The 23,878-nt window shown below is 42.3% G+C and overlaps 1 protein-coding gene across 1 annotated transcript in view; it reads right to left on the minus strand.

Moving 5' to 3' along the window:
* The window catches only part of KCTD17 (potassium channel tetramerization domain containing 17), a 72,208-nt gene that overhangs the window by 22,590 nt on the left and 25,740 nt on the right, over positions 1-23,878 (minus strand). The window contains exons 4-5 of the mRNA XM_073592488.1: positions 2,341-2,436; positions 146-271 (exon numbers count right to left, since the gene is read on the minus strand). Of these exons, the coding sequence (XP_073448589.1) occupies positions 146-271; positions 2,341-2,436 (222 nt within the window). The remainder of the gene's footprint in view (positions 1-145; positions 272-2,340; positions 2,437-23,878) is intronic.

Raw genomic sequence — 23,878 nt, forward strand, 5'->3', positions numbered from 1 at the left:
TATAGAAACCCTACTGTAAAACAATGAGCTTACTTTATAGATCCTTGTAAACTTACTTTATGTATCTTTATAACATTGTATACTCAATAAACTTCTTTTGACAAGGAAAAACATTTGTGTTTTTTGTTTACAAAATGTTTTTTACCTGCGCTGTGCTGCATGCCCCAGATCCACATGTTTTCTTCTTACTCTGTAACTCCCGGGAGACCACACAAAGAAACTCTGGTTGTCCTTCACTGCTGTAATTATATGGGGAGCCCACATTCACCAACTGCAGAAATAGTACAAATATGAAAAATTAAGTAAAAAAAAGTGTATCTGTGCATTCACCTTCATAACTAAAGGGAGTCTGTTACTTTTCCCATTTATGTTCTCTTGACAGGCCAGACCTCCCTCCTCACAAACTGATACTCAACTATGCCTTACCCTGGCTATGGAGGAACATGACCTCTCCTTGCTCCAAAGATGCAGGGCTTGAACCAATCACCAGGCCCAAACATTGAAAGAGACGGTCATTACCATGTGAAAACACAGTGACAGGCTAACATACACAGAGGGATTAGACCCACAGCTCTGATTTATTGGTAAAGGTTCAAAGCTGAACTTTTTTTTACTTTGGATGGAAATGGGAGGAATAAATGTTTTTGTTAAAGTTGTAATAAGCCCAAAAGCAAACATTATATGACAGCTTACCATTTCTTAGATGCGGTGGCTACATTCATTTTCTTTTTAGGGCTTTCTTTCTTCTATTTTCATCTGGTGGATCTAGACAACAAGTCTGTTGTTTTTTAAAAGAACAAGCTCTCCAACAGAATGTATCAAGCACAGAGATGAGACTAACCATTGGTAGGGGTGCTTACAATGGTCAGCTTTTGTTTATTTTTGCAAAAGGATTATAAGATAGGAGCTTGAGTTTGGTTTCAATTTGTTGGTAGATCTAAATCTGCTAGTACATCTAACACTCCTCTCCCCCCAGACTGACAATGCTGCTGTCTGCTGTGCCTCCAGTGCTCCTTCATCCAGAGTGGGGGGGGGGGCACTCTAACACAGGAGTGTTACTAGCCAGATCACAAGGTGAAAACAGAGGGGGAAAAAAGACTAAGAAAAGAAAATTGATACAGCCACCACATCCATTAATTGGTTAGATGCAACATATAACATTTTTGGTGTTTAATACCGCTTTAGGCATTTATGGCTGTCTGTGACTCTGTTAGGCAGATGTCTCCAACTGACCACAGGACAAGATATAGGAGAAGCAGTGGTCATTGAGAGTGGAAAACACAGCCAGTAATAATAGTCTGCCAGAGGTTCTAACCCTTCACTTTTTTTACTGGAAAAGGTATTTTGCTGCAGAGACTTCCCATCACTTTCTGTAGGATAACTTTCTATAAAAGTGAGGGGAAAAGCCAGTGCTATGGTGTAGCTAGCAGGCTGCTGGTAAAGTAGGGATTGATATACAAATCCTAAGAAATCTACATAAAAATGCATTTGCAGTGCCAATATGTACATCCAAATAATAATCACTCTATCGACAGTGTATATACATAAAATAAATATAAATGATAAATACAAATAATTAAACTACCAATTGTAAGTTAAAACATGCTCCAAATAGTCACTGACTTTTTGATATAGAGGCTTTCTTTATGAGCACTTCATTGTATACCATGTTCCTTACATGGTATATAATGAAGTGTTCATAAAGAAAGTCTCTTTACCAAAAAGTCATTTGAAATGTGAATGAAAACAAGACACAAAAAAAAGTGCCATCCACCACCCAATCCAATAAGCACCAAAGCTTACAATGTGTTGTTGCTCACTGCCGCCCAGTGAATTGCACAATCACCAGAATCCTCAGCTATAGCAAGTGTAGCTACAACAGCCTGATTGCTCTGAGCCACTGCTCTTCATGCTGTCCAAGCCTTGTAGTGGACACCATCTCTGTCCTTTCCTCACAGCAGGGTTATGCAGTGGTGTGACGTCAGCACGTAGGCCTTTCCCTACGCATTTTGTCCAATAGGACGTCCTCAGGGACCTCTCACTAACTGTAGTAAATATCTTCTCTACTCTATCCAAAACTGTAAAATCCAGCTGTGCAAATGACAACTGTCCCTGGCAATTAGAGGAGCTTACAAAGTGGTGTCTATAGGCATGTGCCTTCCAGTGCTGCTTACACATTACTTTTCCCTACTGTGGACCCTTTTGTGGTGTACTGTAGATCTACCACCCCAAATAGTTGGGAGGAAAACTAAAAGTGATGCACATTTTATTTTCTATAACTTTTCTTGTTTATTTTTAATTACCCCCAACCCACCTAAAAGATTCAGTAATGGGCTTTACCTGCTCAAATTTCCAGTTGTCAGACATTGTAGAGACCATCTGTGCCAGCTCTGCTTCTTGACATTGCAGCACTCGATAAACATGCTTCGGTTGGGACTGAAAAAGAAACTCAGCATTTTTAATTGGCATTAATATTAACGTGGATCTAAAAAATGACACATAATGCAGCCTGCCACCAGAATTAACATGGCAGTTTATTTTCTGAGTACCCATCACATAGTTTTATTACCTAAAGACCTGCCAGTAGATTTTTTTTTAACTTTAATTTACAGCACTTTAAAACTGAAATCACTGAGGGCATGGGCACTGTAATCTTAGATGAAAGCTGGAGATCACTGCCAGCTAACACTTTTTAAGAAGTTACAGTAACATTTTTTTTTGGGGGGGGGGGGCAGGGGGTTAGAACATAAAAACATTAATAAAAGGTGATTATGGTAAGCACTCCTGTGTCCAACATGGTTTGTCTCAACACCTGCAACTGTCATTTTTGATGGACAGCTGAATGTACATGTGCGGATAAAAAAAAAATTCTTTCAGTGCACAGAGGCTGCTCAGCTGTCGGTTAATTACCAGCCACTTGTTTCTACAGTGACTCACCTGGTTACCATTACCTGCCTCATTAGTCCAGCCTACAGTCAGCCCCTATTGGCTATTTAAACAGATTTGCTAATATCCTCCGTGCCCTTGCATGGTCTGTGATCTCCTGTGTGGTCCTGTGTATGACTTGGCCTGGCTGACTTCTCTTACGATATCTGTTCCTGTTTTTGCTCCTTACTATGCTGACTTCTGGCTTCCCGACCCCAACTCGCCTGATTACCCGCTCTGGTATCCTAATCCTGGCTTCAGTTTTTGACTACGTTCCTGAACTGTTATTTTTTTGTCATTTTATTCTAGGCGTGATTTTGACTGCATTTTCTGTCTCTACCTGGTTTATGGTTCCTGACACGTAGCCTCAGTCCACAATCCAACCTCAGCCTTTTAGGCCCCTTTCACACTGGGGTGGGGGCGTTGTCGGCGGTAAAGCGCTGCTATTGTAAGCGGCACTTTACCGTCGGTATTGGGCCGCTAGCGGGGCGGTTTTACCCCCCTGCTAGCGGCCGAGAAGGGGTTAAAACCACCGCAAAGCGCCTCTGCAGAGGCGCTTTGCCGGCGGTATAGCCTCGCCATCTCGTTGATTTCAATGGGCAGGTGAAGTGAAGGAGTGGTATACACTCCGCTCCTTCACCGCTCAGAAGATGCTGCTGGCAGGACTTTTTTTCCCGTCCTGCCAGTGCACCGCTCCAGTGTGAAAGCCCTCGGGGCTTTTACACTGGAATTAAAGCAGCGGCACTTTCGGGTCGGTTTGCAGGCGCTATTATTAGCGCAATAGCGCCTGCAAACCGCCCCAGTGTGAAAGGGCCCTTAGGGTCACACCACACATCCCAGAAAGCTTTGGGGCAATTTCCTACAGTTGCATCTTGCACATGCTGTGAGCAATCAGGAAGTCACAACTGGCTCCTGTAGCCAAGGTGGCTGCACAGGAACAGTCCTCTCATTCACCTCCCCCTCAGTGTACTCAGAAGTATTAAATACTTACTTTCACTTTAAAGATCTTTACTGTGTACTTGGTTGGCACCATACAGCCCTTTGTTGGAAACAATACAGGATGAGCTTTGCATCCACTGCCCATGCACACTATCTATCCTGTTCATTCCTTTGGATGTGGCTCCATACTTTGTAAAGGTGCATGCACAGTGGACTCATGGCCCAGCCAGAACTATTAAGAAAGAAAAATTGCGTTATGCCAGGCAAGACCAGACAGTAATTGTCTCTGGAACATGGGTACACTAAGGGTCCGGGGCTAAAAAGGTTCAAGCTGACTAAATGTGAAGCTGTCTTAACTTTTCCCTGCCAGCAGGGTCATATGCTTCAATATTAGATCAGCTCACCTCTGCTGGCAGGAAGGAGTTCCCAGTGGGCCCATGCAGTACCTTGTCCCAGCTTTATAGGTGCCCTGTAACACTAGCCAGGCTCCCAGCACTTGCTTGAGGCAAGCACTGGCAAGAGAAATGCAGAAAAAGGTGTGGTGTGTCAGCCTCACCTCCCTTTGTTTTTCTCCTATGGGTGCTTGCCTTGGGCAAGAGCTGGGAGTCAGAGTTAAGGGCTCCCTAGCAAAGCAGCCATCTCCTTGATAGCTGCCACGATGAATGGCTATGCTCCAATGGGACAAAATTCTGCATGTACTTTCTCCGATCAGGAAATGAATAATAAAAAAAAAGAGAGGAATACTTCTTTAAAGTATCTCAGCACTTTTAGCAAGCATTGGAGTATTTATTTATTTAAAAAACACCTAATTTATGGTTAGGATTTGCATTTATTTATTTTCCATTAACAGGAATGCAGCATGAGGAGCAAGACTCTCATATGCTTGGCTTTGGAATGCTTGCACTGGGACAAAGCAGGAAACTTTGACATGGAGATTTCACTATTTACTTACTATTGTACACACACACACACACAACTGAAACAGCCAGGTCTAACCACTTCAAACCACAAAATATAACCAAGTACATTAATCCAGTGCAAACACCTCTGGAAGCAACAAGTTGTAAACATGCATTAAAGTACAAATGCTGCGCCCTAATGAACTTTGCTTAGCCGACAAATATATTTTGGTGGACTTTGATAAACCGGCAAGCATTTACAAAGAATTCTCTTTTATAGCCTTTAGTAATGATCACAGCTTGGTGTTTGTTTTTCCCAATGTTGCCTTCTATTACTTTTGAGCAGAAGTAATGGCCTGAGCTCTAAGTGGTTAAGTTAGGAAAATGGATTTCTTATAACTCACCATTCAATTTAACCACAGGAATTAAAGCAACCAGAACATTTTTTTGTAGCTGCAGTTGCTTGGGTCAGTTGTGACACACACTTGGTCTTTATCTGCTTTAACTGGTTCTATTGATTTCCATAGCGATTTGTGTACTTACCAGAATAGACTTAAAGGGTTTGTTAACCCTCATGTGCAAATCACTGCCAGCCTCTCTATTAGAGCCTGTCAGAGCACACTCTAAATCATTTATAAAAACGAGCATTGTAAATACATATTTGGGGTGATCTTCAGGCCGGTCACATAACTCGCGGCCGCTGTACACATCTGATATATGGCTTCTGCAGGAGGGGCCGAGATCTCCCACTGACGTCAGCCAGGGAGATCACATGGCCGCTCAGCCCCTCCTGCAGCAGCCCTGGAAACTGACCGAGAGTCACGTGACCAGCCTGAAGATCGCGCTAAAACTGTATTTACAACGCTTGTTTTTATTAAATACTTATACAGTGTGCTATGCCTAACTATTTTAGAGGGGCTGGCATTGACATTTTGCAAACTTTTATTTGTACTAATAGCGGCGGGGATAGGGGGGGGGGCAGAGACAGACAGAGCTGACAGGCAAAGAGGAGGGGGAGAGGGGGAGAGAGGAGAGCTGAGAGTAAGGCTGGGGATGACGAAGGGACGTACGCTGACAACGATGGTCAGGGCTCAGCAGCCCTGATTTTCGTGGTCAGCGCAGAGAGGAGGAAACAGGAAGTAGAAGGTTCAGGGAGTTTTTTTTACAGTTTAGAGGGAGGCAGATTACATACCACAAGCACTGTGCTGTTTAATCTGCTTTAAGGGACCAGGATCTGTAATTTTTTTTTTTTGGGTTAACAAACGCTTTAAGCCTTGTACACACGATCAGAAAATTGGACGAAAAATACTGCTATCGAAGCGATCGTATGATAATCTGATCATTGGTACACAGCTTTCGAGAGCCAATCACCATGATCATCCGAAATTATCCGAAGGAACAAACATGAAAATTTTTCTCGTATGATACCAGATTGTACAATTTTCTTTAATTAGTACAGTAATAGTCCAAAAAATAAATAAAATCGAAATACCAGGACCAAACATGCTCAGAAACGACAGAATACATTACAATACAACATATTACACCACTTCGGAAGTTGTATTGTGTTGTACGAGAATTTCTGTAAGTTGAGTAATCTCTTAATTTTCCATATGAGAGCAGCTTGCAAAAAAAAGGGATGATCAATCATCTGATATTCTCATGGTGTGTATGATGTTTTAGTCTTCAATAACCAGACAATTGTAGTGTGATAGCTTAGTTTGGATACGTTGGGACAATCAGATTGTCTTTGGTACTTCTTCAGCCTCTGGCCTCCACTGAGGAAAAAGGATTTTGCCTAAATAAGTGAACAAATTGTTCTTCTGGGATATAGTTAAACTCTCGCTTAGTAGACTAAAAAAGATGCAGCACATAGGCAAGTCTGAATTCCAAACTTTAATGCTAAATTACACAAAAATAGGTGTGCATGCCCCTTTAAATCAATAGTGCGGATTAATAAAACATAACATTTCAACAGTGTAGAAAAAAAAAAAAATGAAAACATAAATTCATATATACAATCTACATAAGAGGTCCCAGTCCCGCAACAGTGTGTGCATATCCGTTTGAATTTATAGTGCAAATAAATAAAAACAATTTCAGAAAAATCAATTGTGTCTTGTCTTTATAACCAGACATCACAAATATTAGGTTATATCATAAATCAATAAAGTATAGTCCAATTAATATATATGCACAATGGGCAAAAAGAACATCTCTATTCATGCTTCAGTATTATGTCTTGTGGTGTAAAGTGCTCATAGTGCCAATCAATATTGTGATCCAAGTGCTCCAGTGCCATCCCCATGTAAAGCCCCTTAACCAGACAGTATCTTAACAAACGGAGATCAAAAGTGCTTTACCTGCAACAAAGCAGGTGACTCCACTCTTTAGCTGCAGCACAGCAGATGATTCCAGTAGCTGGCTCCAAAGCTTGTATCGCCAAAGAGATATTCAGGACCGGACACTTCACTTTATATCACTCTGAGCCATATATAGCAAAACCATCATGTGATAAAACACAGGAGAAGCCTCATGGTGCAGTAAACTTAAAACCAAATTTAATAAAAGAGTATTGGCACTAACTTAGCAAGCAGTTTAACAAATAGCATAAACAAATTCAAGCACCACAGTGGTTTTTATTTTGTTTTATTTGCACTATGAATTTAAAGGGATATGTACAATCGTGACATACAATGTTGTGAAAAATTATTTGCCCCCTTTCTGATTTCTTATTTTTTTGCATATTTGTCACACTTAAATGACTCAGATCATCAAACAAATGTTATTATTACACAAAGATAACTCGAGTAAATACAAATAGTTTTTAAACAATGGTTTCATTTATTAAGGCAAAAAAGCTGTCCAAACCTGCCTGACTTTATGTGAAAAAGTAATTGCCCCCTAAACCTAATAACTGGTTGTGCCACCCTTGGCAGCAACAACTGCAATCAAGCATTTGCGATAACTGGCAATGAGTCTTTCACATTGCTGTGGAGCAATTTTGGCCCACTCTTCTTTGCAGAATTATTTTAATTCAGCCACATTAAAGGGTCTTCCAGCATGAACAGCCTGTGTAAGGTCATGATACAGCATTTCAATTGGATTTAAGTCCGGGCTTTTACTAGGCCACTCCAAAACCTAAATTTTGCTTTGTTTGAACCATTTGGAGGTGGGCCTGCTGTTGTGTTTCTGATTAATGTCCTGCTGCATAACCCAAGTGCACTTGAGCTTGAGGTCACAAACTGATGGCCAGACATTCTCCTTTAGGATTTTCTGGTAGAGCTCAGAATTCATGGTTCCATCAATTATGGTAAGATGTCCAGGTCCTGAAGCTGCAAAGCAGCCCCAGACCATCACGCTACCACCACCATGTCTGACTGTTGGTATGAAGTTCTTGTTTTGAAATGTATTTGTTTTATGCAAGATGTAACGGGACGCACACCTTCCCAAAAGTAAAATTTTGGTCTCATCAGTCACAGAATATTTGCCTAAAAGTCTTGGGGATAATTAAGATGTTTTTTGGTAAATGCGAGATGAGCCTTTCTGTTCAGCAGTGGCTTTGGCCTTGGAACTCTCCTATGGATGCCATTTTTGCCCAGTCTCTTTCTTATTGTTGAATCATGAACACTGATCTTACCTGAGACGAGTGAGGCCTGTAGTTCTTTAGATGTTGTTCTGGGTTCTTTTATGACCTCCTAGATGAGTCGTCATCATGCTCTTGGAGTAATTTTTGTAGGGCGCCCACTCCTGGGAAGGTTCACCACTGTTCCAAGTTATCTCTATTTGTGGATAATGGCTCTCCCCGTGGTTTACTGGAGATTCCAAGCCTTAGAAATGGCTTTGAAACCCTTCATAGACCGATACATGTACATTACATTGTTTCTAATCTGTTCTTGAATTTTTTTTTAGATTGCAGCATGATGTGTGGCTTTTTGAGATCTGTTGGCGTGCTTTACTTTGTCAGACAGTTTCTATTTATATGATTTCATGATTCAACCGGTCTGACAGTAGTCAGGCCTGGGGAGTGTGGGATGTGAAATTTACCTCAGCTTTCCAAAAAATTGTGGTTATTTACAGTTCATTCATAATTCAGCATGGGAGGGGCAATTACTTTTTCACATAGGGCCAGGTAGGTTTGAACAGCTTTTTTCCCTTAATAAATGAAATCATAATTTAGAAACTGGATCTTGGATTTACTCTTCGTCTTTGTGTAATATTAAAATTTCTTTGATGATCTGAATCATTTAAGTGTGAGAAATATGCAAAACAATTAAAAATCAGGAAGGGGGCAAATACTTTTTCACAGCACTGTAATTGATTGATATCTTATAGATAGTAATCTCTAACGAGCAGGGCCCTCTGACCCCTCCTGTATTTATTTGTATTGTAAGTGTACTGTCTGCTCCCATGTTGTAAAGCGCTGCACAAACTGTTGGCGCTATATAAATCCTGTATAGTAATAAAAAATAATTCATATAAAGCACGCACTGTTGCTGGAGTGGGACTTCTTCTCTGAATTGTATATCTCTAAATTTATGTTTTCGTTTTGTATTTTTTTTTTGTACACTGTTGAAAATTTATATTATATTTATTTATCAACACTATTGATTTAAAGGGACATGCGCACCTGTTTCTGTGCAATATAAACTTGTATGTTTTGCATGATATGAGGGAATTGATGGGAGTCAAAGATGATTTGGTAGTCAGATCTGCAACCATCTAGTCTGACAGCCATCAAATGCAGGGTTTGTACAGATTGTGGACATCCTTGAACTACACCACTAAATTATTGAGTTTGGGTGTTTCCAGTGAATCATACGATATACAGAGACATTTAAGACAACTGTGTCCTTCCAATCTCATGCAGTTTTAGAAAGGCGCTTTTCTGTCTGGCTCAGGCTCAGAAACTCAGGGTGTCTGCTCACAGCCCCAATATACACCTTTGGAGTGAATACATATGAACATAGCTCCCAACAGTCCCTCATTTGGAGGTGCTGTCCCTCCTTTGAGACCAAATGCCTCTGTCGTTCGTGCAGACTCAGTTGTCCCTCTATACTAAATATACTATTTTATTACTAAATGGGTTACTCATTCTGCGCTAAACATATGTAACACAGACCTTCCACCTGATCCCTGAATAACCCAGATTCTGATTCCACTGTGTCACAGGCTATCTGGATGCCTCCTTCCAGTTTCAGCTGACACTGTACCATTAGCCACCTAATAAGGTCCTCCCTGGACATTGCCTAGTTGTTTGTGCGACTTGGGGGTGGTCCTTCAGCTCCTCGGTGACCTTAATTCATCCAGAACTCATTGCAGCTTTTCCAGAGCCTTAGAAAGTTTAACAGCACTTTCAGGCTGGGTCACTCTCCAACAGTCAAAGGACCCTGCTATTCCATGCTCCAGACCCTATATACACCTCTCAGCCCCTGCTGGTCACTCTCCAGGTAAGAGATTGGCTGAGGCTGCATACCAGTTCATCCCAGGCTCTACTTTCTACTTTCACCCACTATGTTCCATTGCTTTCTGGAGACAGGCACACCTGCAGTTGTAGAGCCCACAACAGATCAAAGTAATCAACTCAGCTCCACTGGCTACAGCAGAGCCCAAAAATAACTAAATTTACCTAAAACATACCTACTTGGCACCTAATTAGGAGGGTGCTACAATTATTATCAAACCTCTATATTACTGCATTTGTTATTTTAAAAAGCTAAATAAGGGTCAAAAAAGCACTTGTGTGGTTTAGCCCGTCATTTTCTGCTTATCATATCTTTATGGTCCATGTAACCTAACCATGGCCAGGACGTGTGCTTTGTATACACACTGTGTGCTAAAAGGTGTTCCTTTTCATCATTTCCCAAAGTTGGAAGGTATGGGCTTGAAGGCTGCAAGCCAGGTCTTCTCAATGAACATCAGTACATGATCTCACAAATGTTCTTATGGCTGTATGAACACAAACTACCACAGAGAAGCTGCAAAACCTGGGGGAAAAGCCTTTGCAGAAGAGTGGAGGCTGCAAAAGTGGTGACAACTACTTAGTCTCCTCTCTCCATCAGTCGCAGGCACTCTGACATCTTCAATTACAATGAAGGACCTATGGTCATGTATTGTACATGAGGATGACCAGGGACTGCCCACAACCCAGAGTGTCAGGGAGAAAAGCTGACTGCCGGCTCACCAAGTGGTAGTAATGTTTAGGGCAGTATACGCCCATGGACAAATGCCCAGAATGCAAACTGCTTGAATTTTTGGCATTCGTCTTTGGGAACATACTGCCTTAAACATTAGTACCACTTGGTGCACCATCCAGACTTATCCAGTTGTTGCAGTTTTCAGCCTCTTATAGAGTTTTACAGGGGAAAAGCAGAGTGCCTGTCCCTGTATGCTGCGTACCAAAGCCTCCTCCCCTCCTCACCTGTCACTGGTTAAAGGGGTTGTAAAAGTTCGTGTTTTTTCACCTTAATGCATCCTATGCATTATGGTGAAAAAACACCTGTCAGTGACCGGCCCCCCAGCCCCCTTGTTTTACTTACCTGAACCCTCGAACTTGTCCCACAGGGATGCGCTGTCTCTCTGCGAGGGGGGTCTCGGCTGTTGATTGGATAGATTGATAGCAGCGCAGCCATTGGCTCCTGCTGCTGTAAATCAAATTAAATGACGAGAGCGCCAGGGGGCGGGGCAGAGTCCTGCATTCGGCGTCTATGGACACCGAATGCTGGACTCGGGAACGTGCCCGCAAGGTAACTCCCAGGGAGTGCGCTTCTCTCAGGGGGTTATCTGATGTGGGGAGGAGCAAAGAGAGCCGCCAAGGGGCCCCAGAACAGCAGGTTCGGGGCCACTCTGTGCAAAACAAGCTGCACAGTGGAGGTACTGTAAGTATGACATGTTTGCTATTTTTTTTTTTTAAAACATGAACCTTTAGTGTCACTTTAAGGATGCTTTTGTATTCACAGTTGACAGCCTCCAAGTAACCAGTGACACTGACAGTGGTGGAGCCTGATCGAGATTCGCAAACACTAATCCCCCATCAGGACCACACTCTACTTGTGATTGACAGCTGAAAGTGAGTAGATTCTATAGCCAATAGCCGTTTGTGTCTGTTCTGGATCTGCCCACTGCCTGCTGTCAATCACAATGCGGTGGACCCAATGGGGACCTAGAGTCTGTGAAGGTTCATCAGACTTCACCCACCCAGCTTTAAAACTCCTTAGCGCGCTGTGCTGTCTGTGTAAGAGCCACCGCATCAAGAAGAACAGCTGCAATGAGGACAGAGAGTCTATGTGAACACTCAATGCGCCTCCACATGCAGTGTGTGCTCCAGATTCATGTACCCGTCTACTACAGGCACATGAATTTGTCACACAGAGGCACATCGGCATTCCAAAGAGTGCCTTAGACACACTCTATGCATTTATCTAAGTGTCTTATTTGTGTGACAGCGAGAGGCTCCATGTTGCATCCAGCTGTATTAGATAAAGGAATACATAATACATTTTAAATTAATCATTCACCCCTGGGCAGCATCCATGAATAGCATATTCTGTTCTTGTCTACAGTATACACAAAAACTAATTAGGGCGAACAGACTTTTGTGTTGGTGTGGCATTTAGGCTCCTAAATCATTTTTGTGAGCAGACATCTTTGTTAATATTTTATTCACACTTATTTATATCATTCGCTTTGTGTGTAAGTAGCTACTGTTGAAAAAAATTGTTACCCATATTTTATTTTATGATGTGATTCATGATAAGAAAATAATATTTAGAAATAGTTCCGAGAGCTGTATGAAAATTTGCTGCCTACGGGTTATTTAGATTTAAAGCGGATCTTCAGTAATTTTTTCAACTTTCCATCTATTAAATCTTCTGCTCTTCTTGTTTTAACTTTGGATAGAAAAACATTTTTTTTCTGCCAGTAAGTACCTTATACAGCCCACTTCCTGATTTTTGTCCGGTCATTTGCCTAGGCTTATAGCATCATGAACAGCTCTCCCGCTCTCATTCTCGTGAGAGTTTGCCAGGAAGGGAGGGGGGAGGAGTCATAGGAGGGCCAATGAGAGCTGCAGGGCTGCAGAGCTAGAGCTATGCTTCTGTGTGTCTGTGTAAATCCAAGAAGTGAACAGGCAGCAGCTTCAGCTGCCCACAGTTAAAATGGTTGCAGACAGACTTAGTGGAGGGAGATTTCTGCAGCATATTTGACAAGTACAGAATCACAGTGTATATAAAATAATATGCAAAGTGGTTGGAGGGAAGTTTCAGAATGGCAAAGATGTTTTTATTACAAATTATGTGAGCAAACTGCAGTTCCGCTTTAATCCGGTGTACAGTAATCAGAGAAAACAGAGAACAAAATGTGACTGGACTCAAAACAGGCATTTTCAATGCAAGTTGGCGTAGTTAGGGGTCAATGTTCAAAAAATCTGCTTTGCGAATATCTCAGCATTTGAGTTAAAGTCACAAATATTGCCCATAATGTTTGTAATATGTGAAATGTCAGGTTCTATTGCTTTTCGCAAAGCAGATGTAACATCATCTAACATTTGTTCTTAAAAGAAAAAAATGATAAGAGCGTTCAACCAGAAGAGTTATAGAACATTCAAACAATAGAGAAAATAGACTAACACTACAGTCTAAGAACATGTGACCAGAAGAGGATATAATGAGATTTCTCCCAGTGGGTTTAAATGAAAAGAGAAAAAAAAAAGTCCTCCATCCGCACAAATGAGGTGGATAGAGGAATCCCCCTGGCCAGGACATTGTATTCTGAAACCTGCACCCTACGCTGTCAGAATACAATGATCACCATCTGCAGATGCAAATCAAGAAAAACGTTCCAGCAGGTCCCTTTGACAGAAGTCATTCAAGTAATTGACTTCAGACAATCAGAGATGGCCATTCCTTGATTGAAATTCGGCCAGTTCTTGCTGAACCAGCTGAATTTCTATAAGTGTGTGGCCAGCTTAAGGAAGCCTGCTCATACCACATATGAATCTATACGAATATTGTGTAGACTGGAGGATTTGGTAGATCTATAAGTGGGCTGCATATGTCATCCCAAAACCAGAAGTCCCATGAGATATTAGAATTTTTTCACCCTAAAAAATGAAGTTGACATGTCTGCAATCTTGGTGTATTTTCAGCTGTGTTGTCTATATTTGTGTTACAATGGGTAAGAGGTAAGGTATTTAAACAGCCCATATTTGCAATGACATTACATTAAAGCATACCCGTGCTTTGCCTATTCATGGTAAATCGCCATGTTTTCTTTAGCACCTTTTTGGGCTACAAGCTTTACTTTCACCAAAGCAATAGCAGCAAAATCACACCATATTTGGGGTGCCATTAAAAAAGAATGGCACCAAAATGTGCGTCACGCGTTTTGTCACAAATTTAGCTTGATCTGGAATCGCAGGAAGAATCGTGTCCTGTAATCCATTTTTCATTAAATCATTTCCTACTGTGTTTTTCTGCTTCCTTGTAACATGAGGTATTGAACCTCTTTTTTCCCCCCTTACTTTAGTTTGTTTGGAACAAGTAGTGCATGTTAGTTGTGGTCATGTGCATTGCTCTATGTACACTATAAATCACATAGCTCATGGTCAATTTCAGGAGCAGGCAACAGTGTCAGGAGTATACAGCTCGGCATCACAGGACAAAGTATATAGCTCAGCCACATAGATCAGGGTATATAGATCAGGGTATACAGCTCAGCCTCACTGATCATTGTATAAAGTTCAGCATGACACAGATCAGGGTATATAGCATTACAGATCAGGGTATACAGCTCAGCATCACAGATCAGGGTATATAGCATTACAGATAAGGGAATACAACACAGCCTCACAGATCAGGGTATATAGCATCACAGATCAGGGTATAAAGCATCACAGATCAGGGTATAAAGATCATAGTTACATAGTTAGTTTGGTTGAAAAAAGACACAAGTCCATCTAGTTCAACCATAAAAATAAATAAATAAAAAATAATATCAAACAGTCCCGTATACCCAATCCTATACCCACAGTTGTTCCAGAGGAAGGCAAAAAACCCCAGCAAAGCATGATCCAATTTGCTACAGCATGGAAAAAAATTACTTCCTGATCCCCAAGAGGCAATCAGATTTTCCCTTGATCAACTTTACCTATAAATGTTAGTATCCTACTATCCAACTACCTATAGTATCCAACTACCTATCTATGCAGAGAGGCGGCAGGCAGAGCACAGTTGAGATCACTCCGCAGCCAGAACTAGAGAAGCAGGATTGGCAAATGCGGCCACCTGCTTCTTCCGCAGCCAGCTCCAGCCTGCTTCTATTTTTAAAAAATCCAAACTGGCTCCAAACTCTTCCTGGATAAGTGGCTGCTGCTGCTGCATCAAGCTGTCAAGGGGGTTCTTTCTTCCACTTGCTGAGCCAACAGTAACCTCCCTTTTTTTTAAAAGAACTGATTTTTACTGACATAAAATTTCTCTAACGTACATTTACTGACCGCTGTAAAAATCAGACTTTTACAAACTGAGTAAATTTACTGACAGTTGGCAACCCTGGATTAGATATGATCTGTCATTAGTTTGGGGCTATATTGTCCATGAACCTCACCACTTACTAGTACCAGAGACCTTGAGACCTTGTACAGCTTGCACAAAAGAGTCACCAAAGAATTGTAAGAATAAGGCAAAGACTATGTAAACTATACTGATGGCCAGGCAAGGATGGCCAAGTACCAATTACCATTCAATCTTGCATTACTTGTCAGAGTCATGATAAATCTGCTGTCCCAAGCACTCCTCCACTCCAGCCAGTGCCATTTCTGGATTCTGCTTGGGAAAGGTTTGCTATTAATATTTTAGGCACCTTCTTCTTACCTCCCTGTACACACGACCGGTTTTGCCGTCGGAATAAACTCCGAAGGTTTCTCCGGCGGAACTCCAACGGAATTCCGCTCAAGCGGTCTTGCCTACACACGGTCACACCAAAGTCCGACCGTCCAGAACGCGGTGACGTACAACGCGTACGTCGGAACTAGAAAAGGGAAGTGCAAAAGCCAGTAGCCAATAGCTTCCCTCTCATACTTGCTTCAGAACATGCGTCGTTTTTGGCCTGTCGGAACAGCATACAGACGAGCGTTGGAAATATTTAGAACATGTTCCATTTCTAGGTCCATCATAATTTTCAAAAAAAAAAGTCCGATGAGGCATACACACGATCGGAATAGACGATGAAAAGTTTCCATCGGACTTTTTCTGTTGGATATTCCGCTCGTGTGTACATGGCATTAGAGACACCTGTGGACTGCAGATTTGCTATAACATTAATAGATTATCACAGTAAATGTCCAGAAATGGTCTCAAATATAAAACACCTGCTACTGTAACTACATTTCTCTCCACTCTTCCTGAAGAATAGTGCATTCTCAGGACAGCTTCAGTAGTGCTGAAGAAATATTGCTGTCAGGTCACCTGAGACCAGGTGACAGATGCACTCCGTATGAGTCAGGAGTGCACCGATAGGACTGACTACTGCGGATTGAACCCTGGGAGGTTCAGGAAGAAGGTCTACTAGATCACTAACACAAATCCCAGTGGGAGCTAGAACATAGATTCCCCAGGGCGCGGAGTCTAAGAGCCAGCAGGTGTTCACCAGAGCCTCTAGTGGTGAGGATGGACTGCGCTGCAGTCTGGCTCCAGGTCACGGCCCCCAGGGTCTCACAGCTCACGCTGATGTTTGACTACAGGAAATAGAGGAAGGAAGCAGCAGGCTGGAACAACAACCATAATAAGGGGATAAGCCAAGGTTGGGGCAACTAGCAGACAAGGACAACAGAGTACACGCCAAAGTTTCAGGGTCACAGGCAAACAGGGATAGTCGGGGACACTCCAAAAGGTCAGGGTCACGAGCAAACAGGAATAGTCGAGAACACGCCAAGGTCGGTAACAGACACATACGTAGAGCACACAGCAAGCAGGAAACAGGAAGCCAAACACACAATGGTTGATCAACAAGGTTGGCTTGCAATGCACAGGTTAATATAGTGTTCCTAATTAGAGGCTGAGGTGGAGCTATGCTGAGGGAAAATTATATGTGCAGTCAGGTGAGAGTGGCTGGCCTCTAAAGGAGCACATGGAGAGAGTCACACATTACTGCATACCCCCCTTATGAGGCCTCCCCCTCCCCCGCCTGGGCCCAGGCTTAAAGGGAAACTCCAGATGAAACCTCCTCAACAGACGAGGCGCAAAGATCTCAGATGCAGTGATCCAAGACCTCTCCTCAGGACCAAACCCTTTCCAATGTACGAGGTACTGAAGAATGCCTCTACGGAGCTGGGAATCCAGAACTTGACTAACCTTGTACTTTAGATTAACATCAGAGACCGAAACCGAGGTAGGGAGGGGATGAGAGGACTTATTGAGGACTAAAGGTTTCTTAGGAATGGGTAAGGGCATGAGAAGACCATCAGAAGTCTGAGCAGGGTCCCCCAGACCCTTAATGATGAGCTGGACATCCAGCACAGGACCATCAGACTGGGCAGAGGATCCCTGAGGCCGGGTTGATTAGAAGGTGACGTGTCACAAGAGTCAAGCTGGATAGCTGAAACACAAGCAGAATGCAGAGAGCCCAGAAAGAAAGATTGAAAACCCCACCTGGCCGAATGAGGCAGTCTATCCAAAGGATGGATTAGGCCTTTTAAACAGGTTTGAATGGACGTAGTAGTAGGGTGAGGCCAGGTTACAGAAGGTCCTGAATAAGAAGAAGCAAGAAGCTCACTCGGCATAGGCTGGACTGGCATAACTGGTGCAGAGGCCAACTGAATAGCATCGCCAGGTGCAGCGGCTACCACAATCGCCTCGCAGGGCATAGCAACTGTGGAACTGGTAGACGAGTTAACCTGGGTGTGCTTCCAAGGGAGTTTAGGGACAGGCAAAGGTAAGTGGTTATGCAAACTGGAGTGAATGATCGGCTCAGGTTCATAGGTGGGCTCCTCATCCAGAGTGCCACATGACCTAGAGAGTGTATCAGTCCAACTATTGCAGGACACATCCCAGAAATCGCTATATACAGCTGGAAGAGCATAAGATACTGGAATGGTGGCAACAGGAAGTTTCTCCTTTGGGGCAACCTTAAGTAGGCAAGAAGAGGAGCAGGAGGAACCAAAAGCCAGGATCTGTCCAGCAGTCCAGTCAACGTGTGGAGAATGGAGCCTTAACCAAGGAAGACTTAATATGATAGGAGATGAAGCCTTAGGTAAGACAAGGAAGGATATCCACTCCTGGTGGAGTGTCCCTATCGACATCTTAACAGGGTGGGTCTGGAAGCAGATAGGAAGTGCTGACATGAAAGAACGCAGAAAGAAGAAGACGAGAAGGTGAAGGTGATATTTCAGGGTCTAATACTCCACATTCCAGATGTATTAGCCCCGAGCATTTTTCTGGACGAAGAGAACATGACCTTTGACCCCACAGTAGAGGCACAGGCCCAGAGTTCTGTGCCTAGCGCGTTCTTTGGGAGATAACTTGGTCCGGCCCAGCTGCATAGGTTCCTCAGCAGGCAGGGGAAGATACTTGGGTCAAAGAGAAGGAACAGGGAGCTCAGGCTGCCTAAAGAACGGGGAGTGTTGGCGTCTTTTTTCCAGGGTCCTCTCATGAAAGCGAATATCGATCTGGTTACACAAGGTGATGACACCGTCCAGATCAGCAGGAAGGGATCTTCCTGCTAATTCATCCTTCAATCTATCAGAGAGGCCATGTAAAAAGGTTGCAACTAGGGCCTCATTATTCCAGCTCAGCAGTCAAAGTACGAAAATGAAGAGCGTACTGTCCCACAGAAGCGGATTCTTGACGGAGACTAAAAGAGCGCTGGCCGCTGAGGAGACACGACCCGGTTCCTCGAAGATATTCCGAAAAAGTTTCAAGAAATAAGACAGGCTAGAAACCACTGGATCATTCAGTTCCCACAGAGGAGCAACCCAGGCTAACGCCTCGCAAGACAGGAGGGATATAATATAGGCTTCGTCGATCGGACAGGAAGTTTTGGGGCTGGAGTTCAAAATGAATTGTGCACTGGCTAAGGAACCCCCTGCAGGCCTTGGAGTCACCAGAGAAGCGGCCCGGAGCTGGCAGTTGTAATGAATGTGTGGCTGAGACTGGTGCGATAGGTGCAGCAGCAGATAGCGGTTGAGGTTGTTGAACCGGGGGTCCTAATGAGGCCTGAACCTGTTCAAAACAGGAGGCCAAATCCTAAAGGAATGGCATCACCTGGGTCTGATTAGATTCCTGGGTCTCAAGTCTGCGGACTATGCCTTGCAATGGATCAGCTGCAGGAAGCGACACGTCAGCTGGGTCCATGGCTGGTCAAACTGTCAGGTCACCTGAGACCAGGTGACAGATGCACAGATGCAAGAATCACCTGAGGCCTACCACATGGCAGAAATATGCACCTCTAAACTATGAGCTAAATTTAAAAATGTAAAAAACCCCACAAAGTCCAGTACCTCTCAATTTATTGATTGCTAAGACTGTTAAAAATCAGCAAGATAAAAGTAAGGCAAATACTGATCAGAAACACAGTGTAAGAGAAGTGTAGTGCCACCTCAGAAAGAGTTGCTTGGTATATTGGTTTCCCTGTTCTGCACCTCGACTGCAAGAACAACCCCAGCCCCTCTTGAACACCTGGTTGAGTGAAAGTTACTGCACGCATTTATAGGAACACAAGTGTGGATACTTTTAACTCGACTGTAAATTAGTATGAGGAAATAGACGCAAGACCGTTTAGTGGTATATGAACTCAATATATTGGTATGGATTAGAATGAATGTTGGATTGAGCATACAGAAGGTAGGTTCATACACAATCCACTAGACCAGTGGTTCTGAACCTCAGTCCTCAAGTACCCCCAACAGGCCTTGTTTTTAGGTTTTCCTTTACTTTGCACAGCTGTTTTAAATCAATATTAATTACATGGTATTGATAAGAGCTATTTTACCTAAGGGAAGTTCCCAAAACATGACCTGTTGGGGGTACTTGAGGACTAAGGTTGAGAACCACTATGCTAGACAATATAATCACTATGCCAAAGTTACTTAGAATAGAGTTTTGTACCAGTAGACTGGAATTAACTCATACATCAGCAAAGTCAGCTATAAACAATGCATATAAGCATTAACTGCAATAAAAAGTAATACTAATTCATCTAAAGTCCACTCTAGGAGGATGGCTAGGATGTGGTGCAATGTGCCTTAAGAGGTACCTCTTTACATTAGCAATAAGTAAATGTCTCTGTGTAGTAGCTGTAAAGAGGCAGTCTTTAGTCCTACCTCTTCAGCCGGCTAGCGTTGGGGCTTAATTGTACTGCTGGTGTACATGAGACTAGTCCCCGTAAAGCCTGCAGGCAGCAATAAGGCTACTAGATGGCTGTATGGTCAGTTATTAAAGGTCTCTCTAGCAGCAGATTATAATTTCACACAATAGCAGCTCACCAGTTCCAGTGATAATACAGCTCACCATCCGATCACACATAGCGATTAGTCCACTCTCTGCTCTGTACCCAGCTGGCTCTGTCCGTCGGCACTCCCGAACTCAGCACTCCAGATCCCACTCAGGCCACTGATATATAGCAGTGATGGTGCATACTGGACAGCAATGTGCACTCTCTGGTCCACCTCATGGCAAGAGGAAGCCGTGACCTGTAGAGCCCGACAAAATACAGCTTTTTCCCCTCCTACTGGCAATCTCCCTCTGGGAAATGCAGTTCAAAAGCTCTTGATTGCAGTAGAATCTCTCACCTCCTGACTACAGTTCCCACAGTGCACTGCTGCCTGACTCTTCCTGCTCAGAAGCTCCCCCCTCTAGTTGATATTGTTAGCCAGTTAGCCAGTTCAGCACCACAAGGCAGCAGCTACACAAAGCATTCTGCAGCTAGTGTTTATCTCAATCTCCATTCTTCACTTGGCTACGGAGGTAAATTTTCATCCTGGATCTATAGTTAGGGTTAGGAGATCAGTATTATCAAAACAGGGACAATCCAAATTTTCCAATCTGCTTAAAGTGACAAGTCAATTAGAACCTTACACCTATGAACAGTCGGATGGACACATATGGAATGCCAGTCATGTTGCGCCTCTTAGGCAGGACTTCTAAGTTTAATTTGAAGAAGGATATTTTTTTATTCCTACTGATACTGACAATCTTATTTTCTGGTATTATCTGCCCCAATAACAATATCTTATGATATCTGCCATACACCACATATACTGTACATAATACATCTTTTATATTTTCCTGTACTAAATATTAACTGCTTGCTGGCCACCCTATAGCACTTTTACTGCTAAAGGGTGGCAGGTATGCACAGGATCACATATATATATGTAATCCTGCACTTCTGCCTGCATAGGGCACGCACGCACACCACTGGCAAGCTGCTTCTGTTGTAATAATTTACAACAGAAGCCGCTCGGTGGATGCCGGGCACTCGATACAGAGGGTTTACCACAAGGTGCAAACCATTCATAAGCCTGAAGAGTAGAAAAGCCAGATTGAACTTTGTCAAAAAACATCTAAAAAAGCCAGACCAGTTCTGGAAAAGCATTCTTTGGATGGATGAAACTAAAATGAATCTGTATCAGAATGACGGGAACAAAAAAAAAGTGTGGAGAAGGCTTGGAATAGCTCAAGATCCACAGCACACAACGTCATCTGTAAAACATGGTGGAGGCAGTGTGATGGCATGGGCATGCATGGCTTCCAGTGGCACTGGGTCATTGGTGTTTATTGATGATGTGACAGAAGACAGAAGCAGCCGGTTGAATTCTGCAGTGTTTAGAGATATACTGTCAGCCCAGATTCTGTCAAATGCAGCAAAGTTGATTGGACGGCGCTTCACAGAACAGATGTACAATGATCCAAAACACACTGCAAAAGCAACCCAGGAGCTTTTGAAGGAAAAGAAGTGGAGTATTCTTCAATGGCCAGGTCAATCGCCTGATCTTAACTCAATTGAGCATGCATTTCACTTGCTGAAGGCAAAACTAAAGGAGACAGAAAGACCCACAAAGAACAACTGAAGACAGCTGCAGTTAGAGTCTGGCAAAGCATCAGAAAGGAGTTAACCCAGTCTTTGGTAATGCCTATGGGTTCCAGACTTCAGGCAGTCACTGCCAGTAAAGGATTCTCAACAAAATATAAAAAATTAACATTTAATTGATGATTATATTAATTTGTCCAATTGCATTTCAGCCCCTGAAAATTGGGGGGGGGGGGGGCTGTGTATAAAAATGGTTGCAGTTCCTAAAATTTGTACTTGATATTTATGTTCAAGCTGAAAGTTTGCACTTCAAATTAATTTGGCTTCTTTCGTTTTACTTTTATTCTGGTGGCATACAGAGCCAAAAATATGAAATTTGTGCCTGTGTGCAAATATATATGGACCTAACTGTATTCATTAGCTGCCATCACAACATAACATATTAAACAGAAATGAGTGCCAGACCAATGCTGGATGAAAAAGTACAAGATAATTTTAATTATTGGTAAAAAAACAAGTGATATAAAAACAGCTAACATGTTTTGAGGGCAACACCACACCCCCTTTAACAAGGCTCCACACAGGATAAAGCTTGAATTAAAACAGTGACTTCAAAGAGTCTTCATTGCTGCTCAGCGACTGCTGTTAAGTTGTTACTCATTGAGGAGAGTACAATACTGGTTTTCTTGTTCAATATTTTTATTGAAGTTTGTATAAATAAAATATAAATTTTAACAAGTAATAAATAATAAAGCATGGGATACAAATAAAAGAACAATATGATTATTGATTTGTATATAAAATTCAAATTGATCTTGCTGAAAGCAAAAGGTTATGTAACTTAGAGACTTTATAGCAAGAAGACATATCCAATATAAGATCAAAATTTAAAATTTAAACTATGCCTCCAGACCACCCGTCCACCCCATATGGGCACTAACTGTGGACGGGTGGGGACATTTATAGTCAAAGTTGAAAATGAAATTATTTATAATTATTATATTTAAATGAAATTTAATATGAAGATGTAACTATCTCATAGAGAAACATAAGATAATCATAACCTAGTGTGTAAAGAAAAATTGTAGAGAAAAAAATCGACTCTACATAGTATAATTAAATCTCCAAGTTATTGAGGTATAGATTAGTATTTGAAATGATAAGGTATCCCAAATTCATCATTAGCTTAATATATAAGCTTAGAGCAGGGGTCTTCAAACTACGGCCCTCCAGTTGTTCAGGAACTACAATTCCCATCATGCCTAGTAATGTCTGTGAATGTCAGAGTTTTACAATGCCTCATGGGATGTGTAGTTCCGCAACAGCTGAAGGGCTGTAGTTTGAGGATCCCTGGCTTAGAGTATAAAAGAAAAGGTAGAAGAAGGAGAGAAAAAAAAGGGGGAAAGAGAAGAGAGGGAAAGAAAAGAAAGGAGTCTCTCTCGAGGTGATGACTTGGACCATGACATGAACAAGTTATATAATAACAATAACACAAGGATTTTAGCATGGTGACAACAATGACTGGTCGAAATCAGAGGTAAAGAAGTGTTTTATCCATGGTTGCCAAATTAAAAGGAATTTGTTGATATTATTTTCTTCAATAGCTGTCATTTTAGCAAAAATGAGAGCTTTGTTCATTCTATGTTTGACCTCTGCCGCAATTAAATTCTTATTCTTCCATACCTTGGCTATAGTTTGCTTGGCTGCAGTATTAATGAGAATAAGTAGTTTGAATTGTGTCCTGGTGAGTGAAGCTGGTTGAAGATTCAGAAGTGCAATGGCTGGGTCTGGAGTAATAGGGAAGTCTAGAGCCTTAGAAGCCATTGCGAAAATATCTTTCCAAAATTCTTGAACTACTGGACAATCCCACCAGATGTGGTAGTGTGTACCTGGTGAAGAGCAACCTCTAAAACAAGTATTGGGATAAGAAGGGGAGAATTTTGCTATTCTCGCTGGTACTAAGTACCATCTTGCTAGAACTTTGAAGTTGGTTTCCAAGGCGAAACAATTAGGAGATGGTGATTTGGTAGCTAACCAAATATTAGACCAATCATTGTTATCAAATGTTCAAATTTCCACGCAGGGTAAAAGGC

The sequence above is a fragment of the Aquarana catesbeiana genome, linkage group LG07 (genome assembly GCF_042186555.1).
Source record: "Aquarana catesbeiana isolate 2022-GZ linkage group LG07, ASM4218655v1, whole genome shotgun sequence".
Classification (NCBI taxonomy): domain Eukaryota; kingdom Metazoa; phylum Chordata; class Amphibia; order Anura; family Ranidae; genus Aquarana; species Aquarana catesbeiana.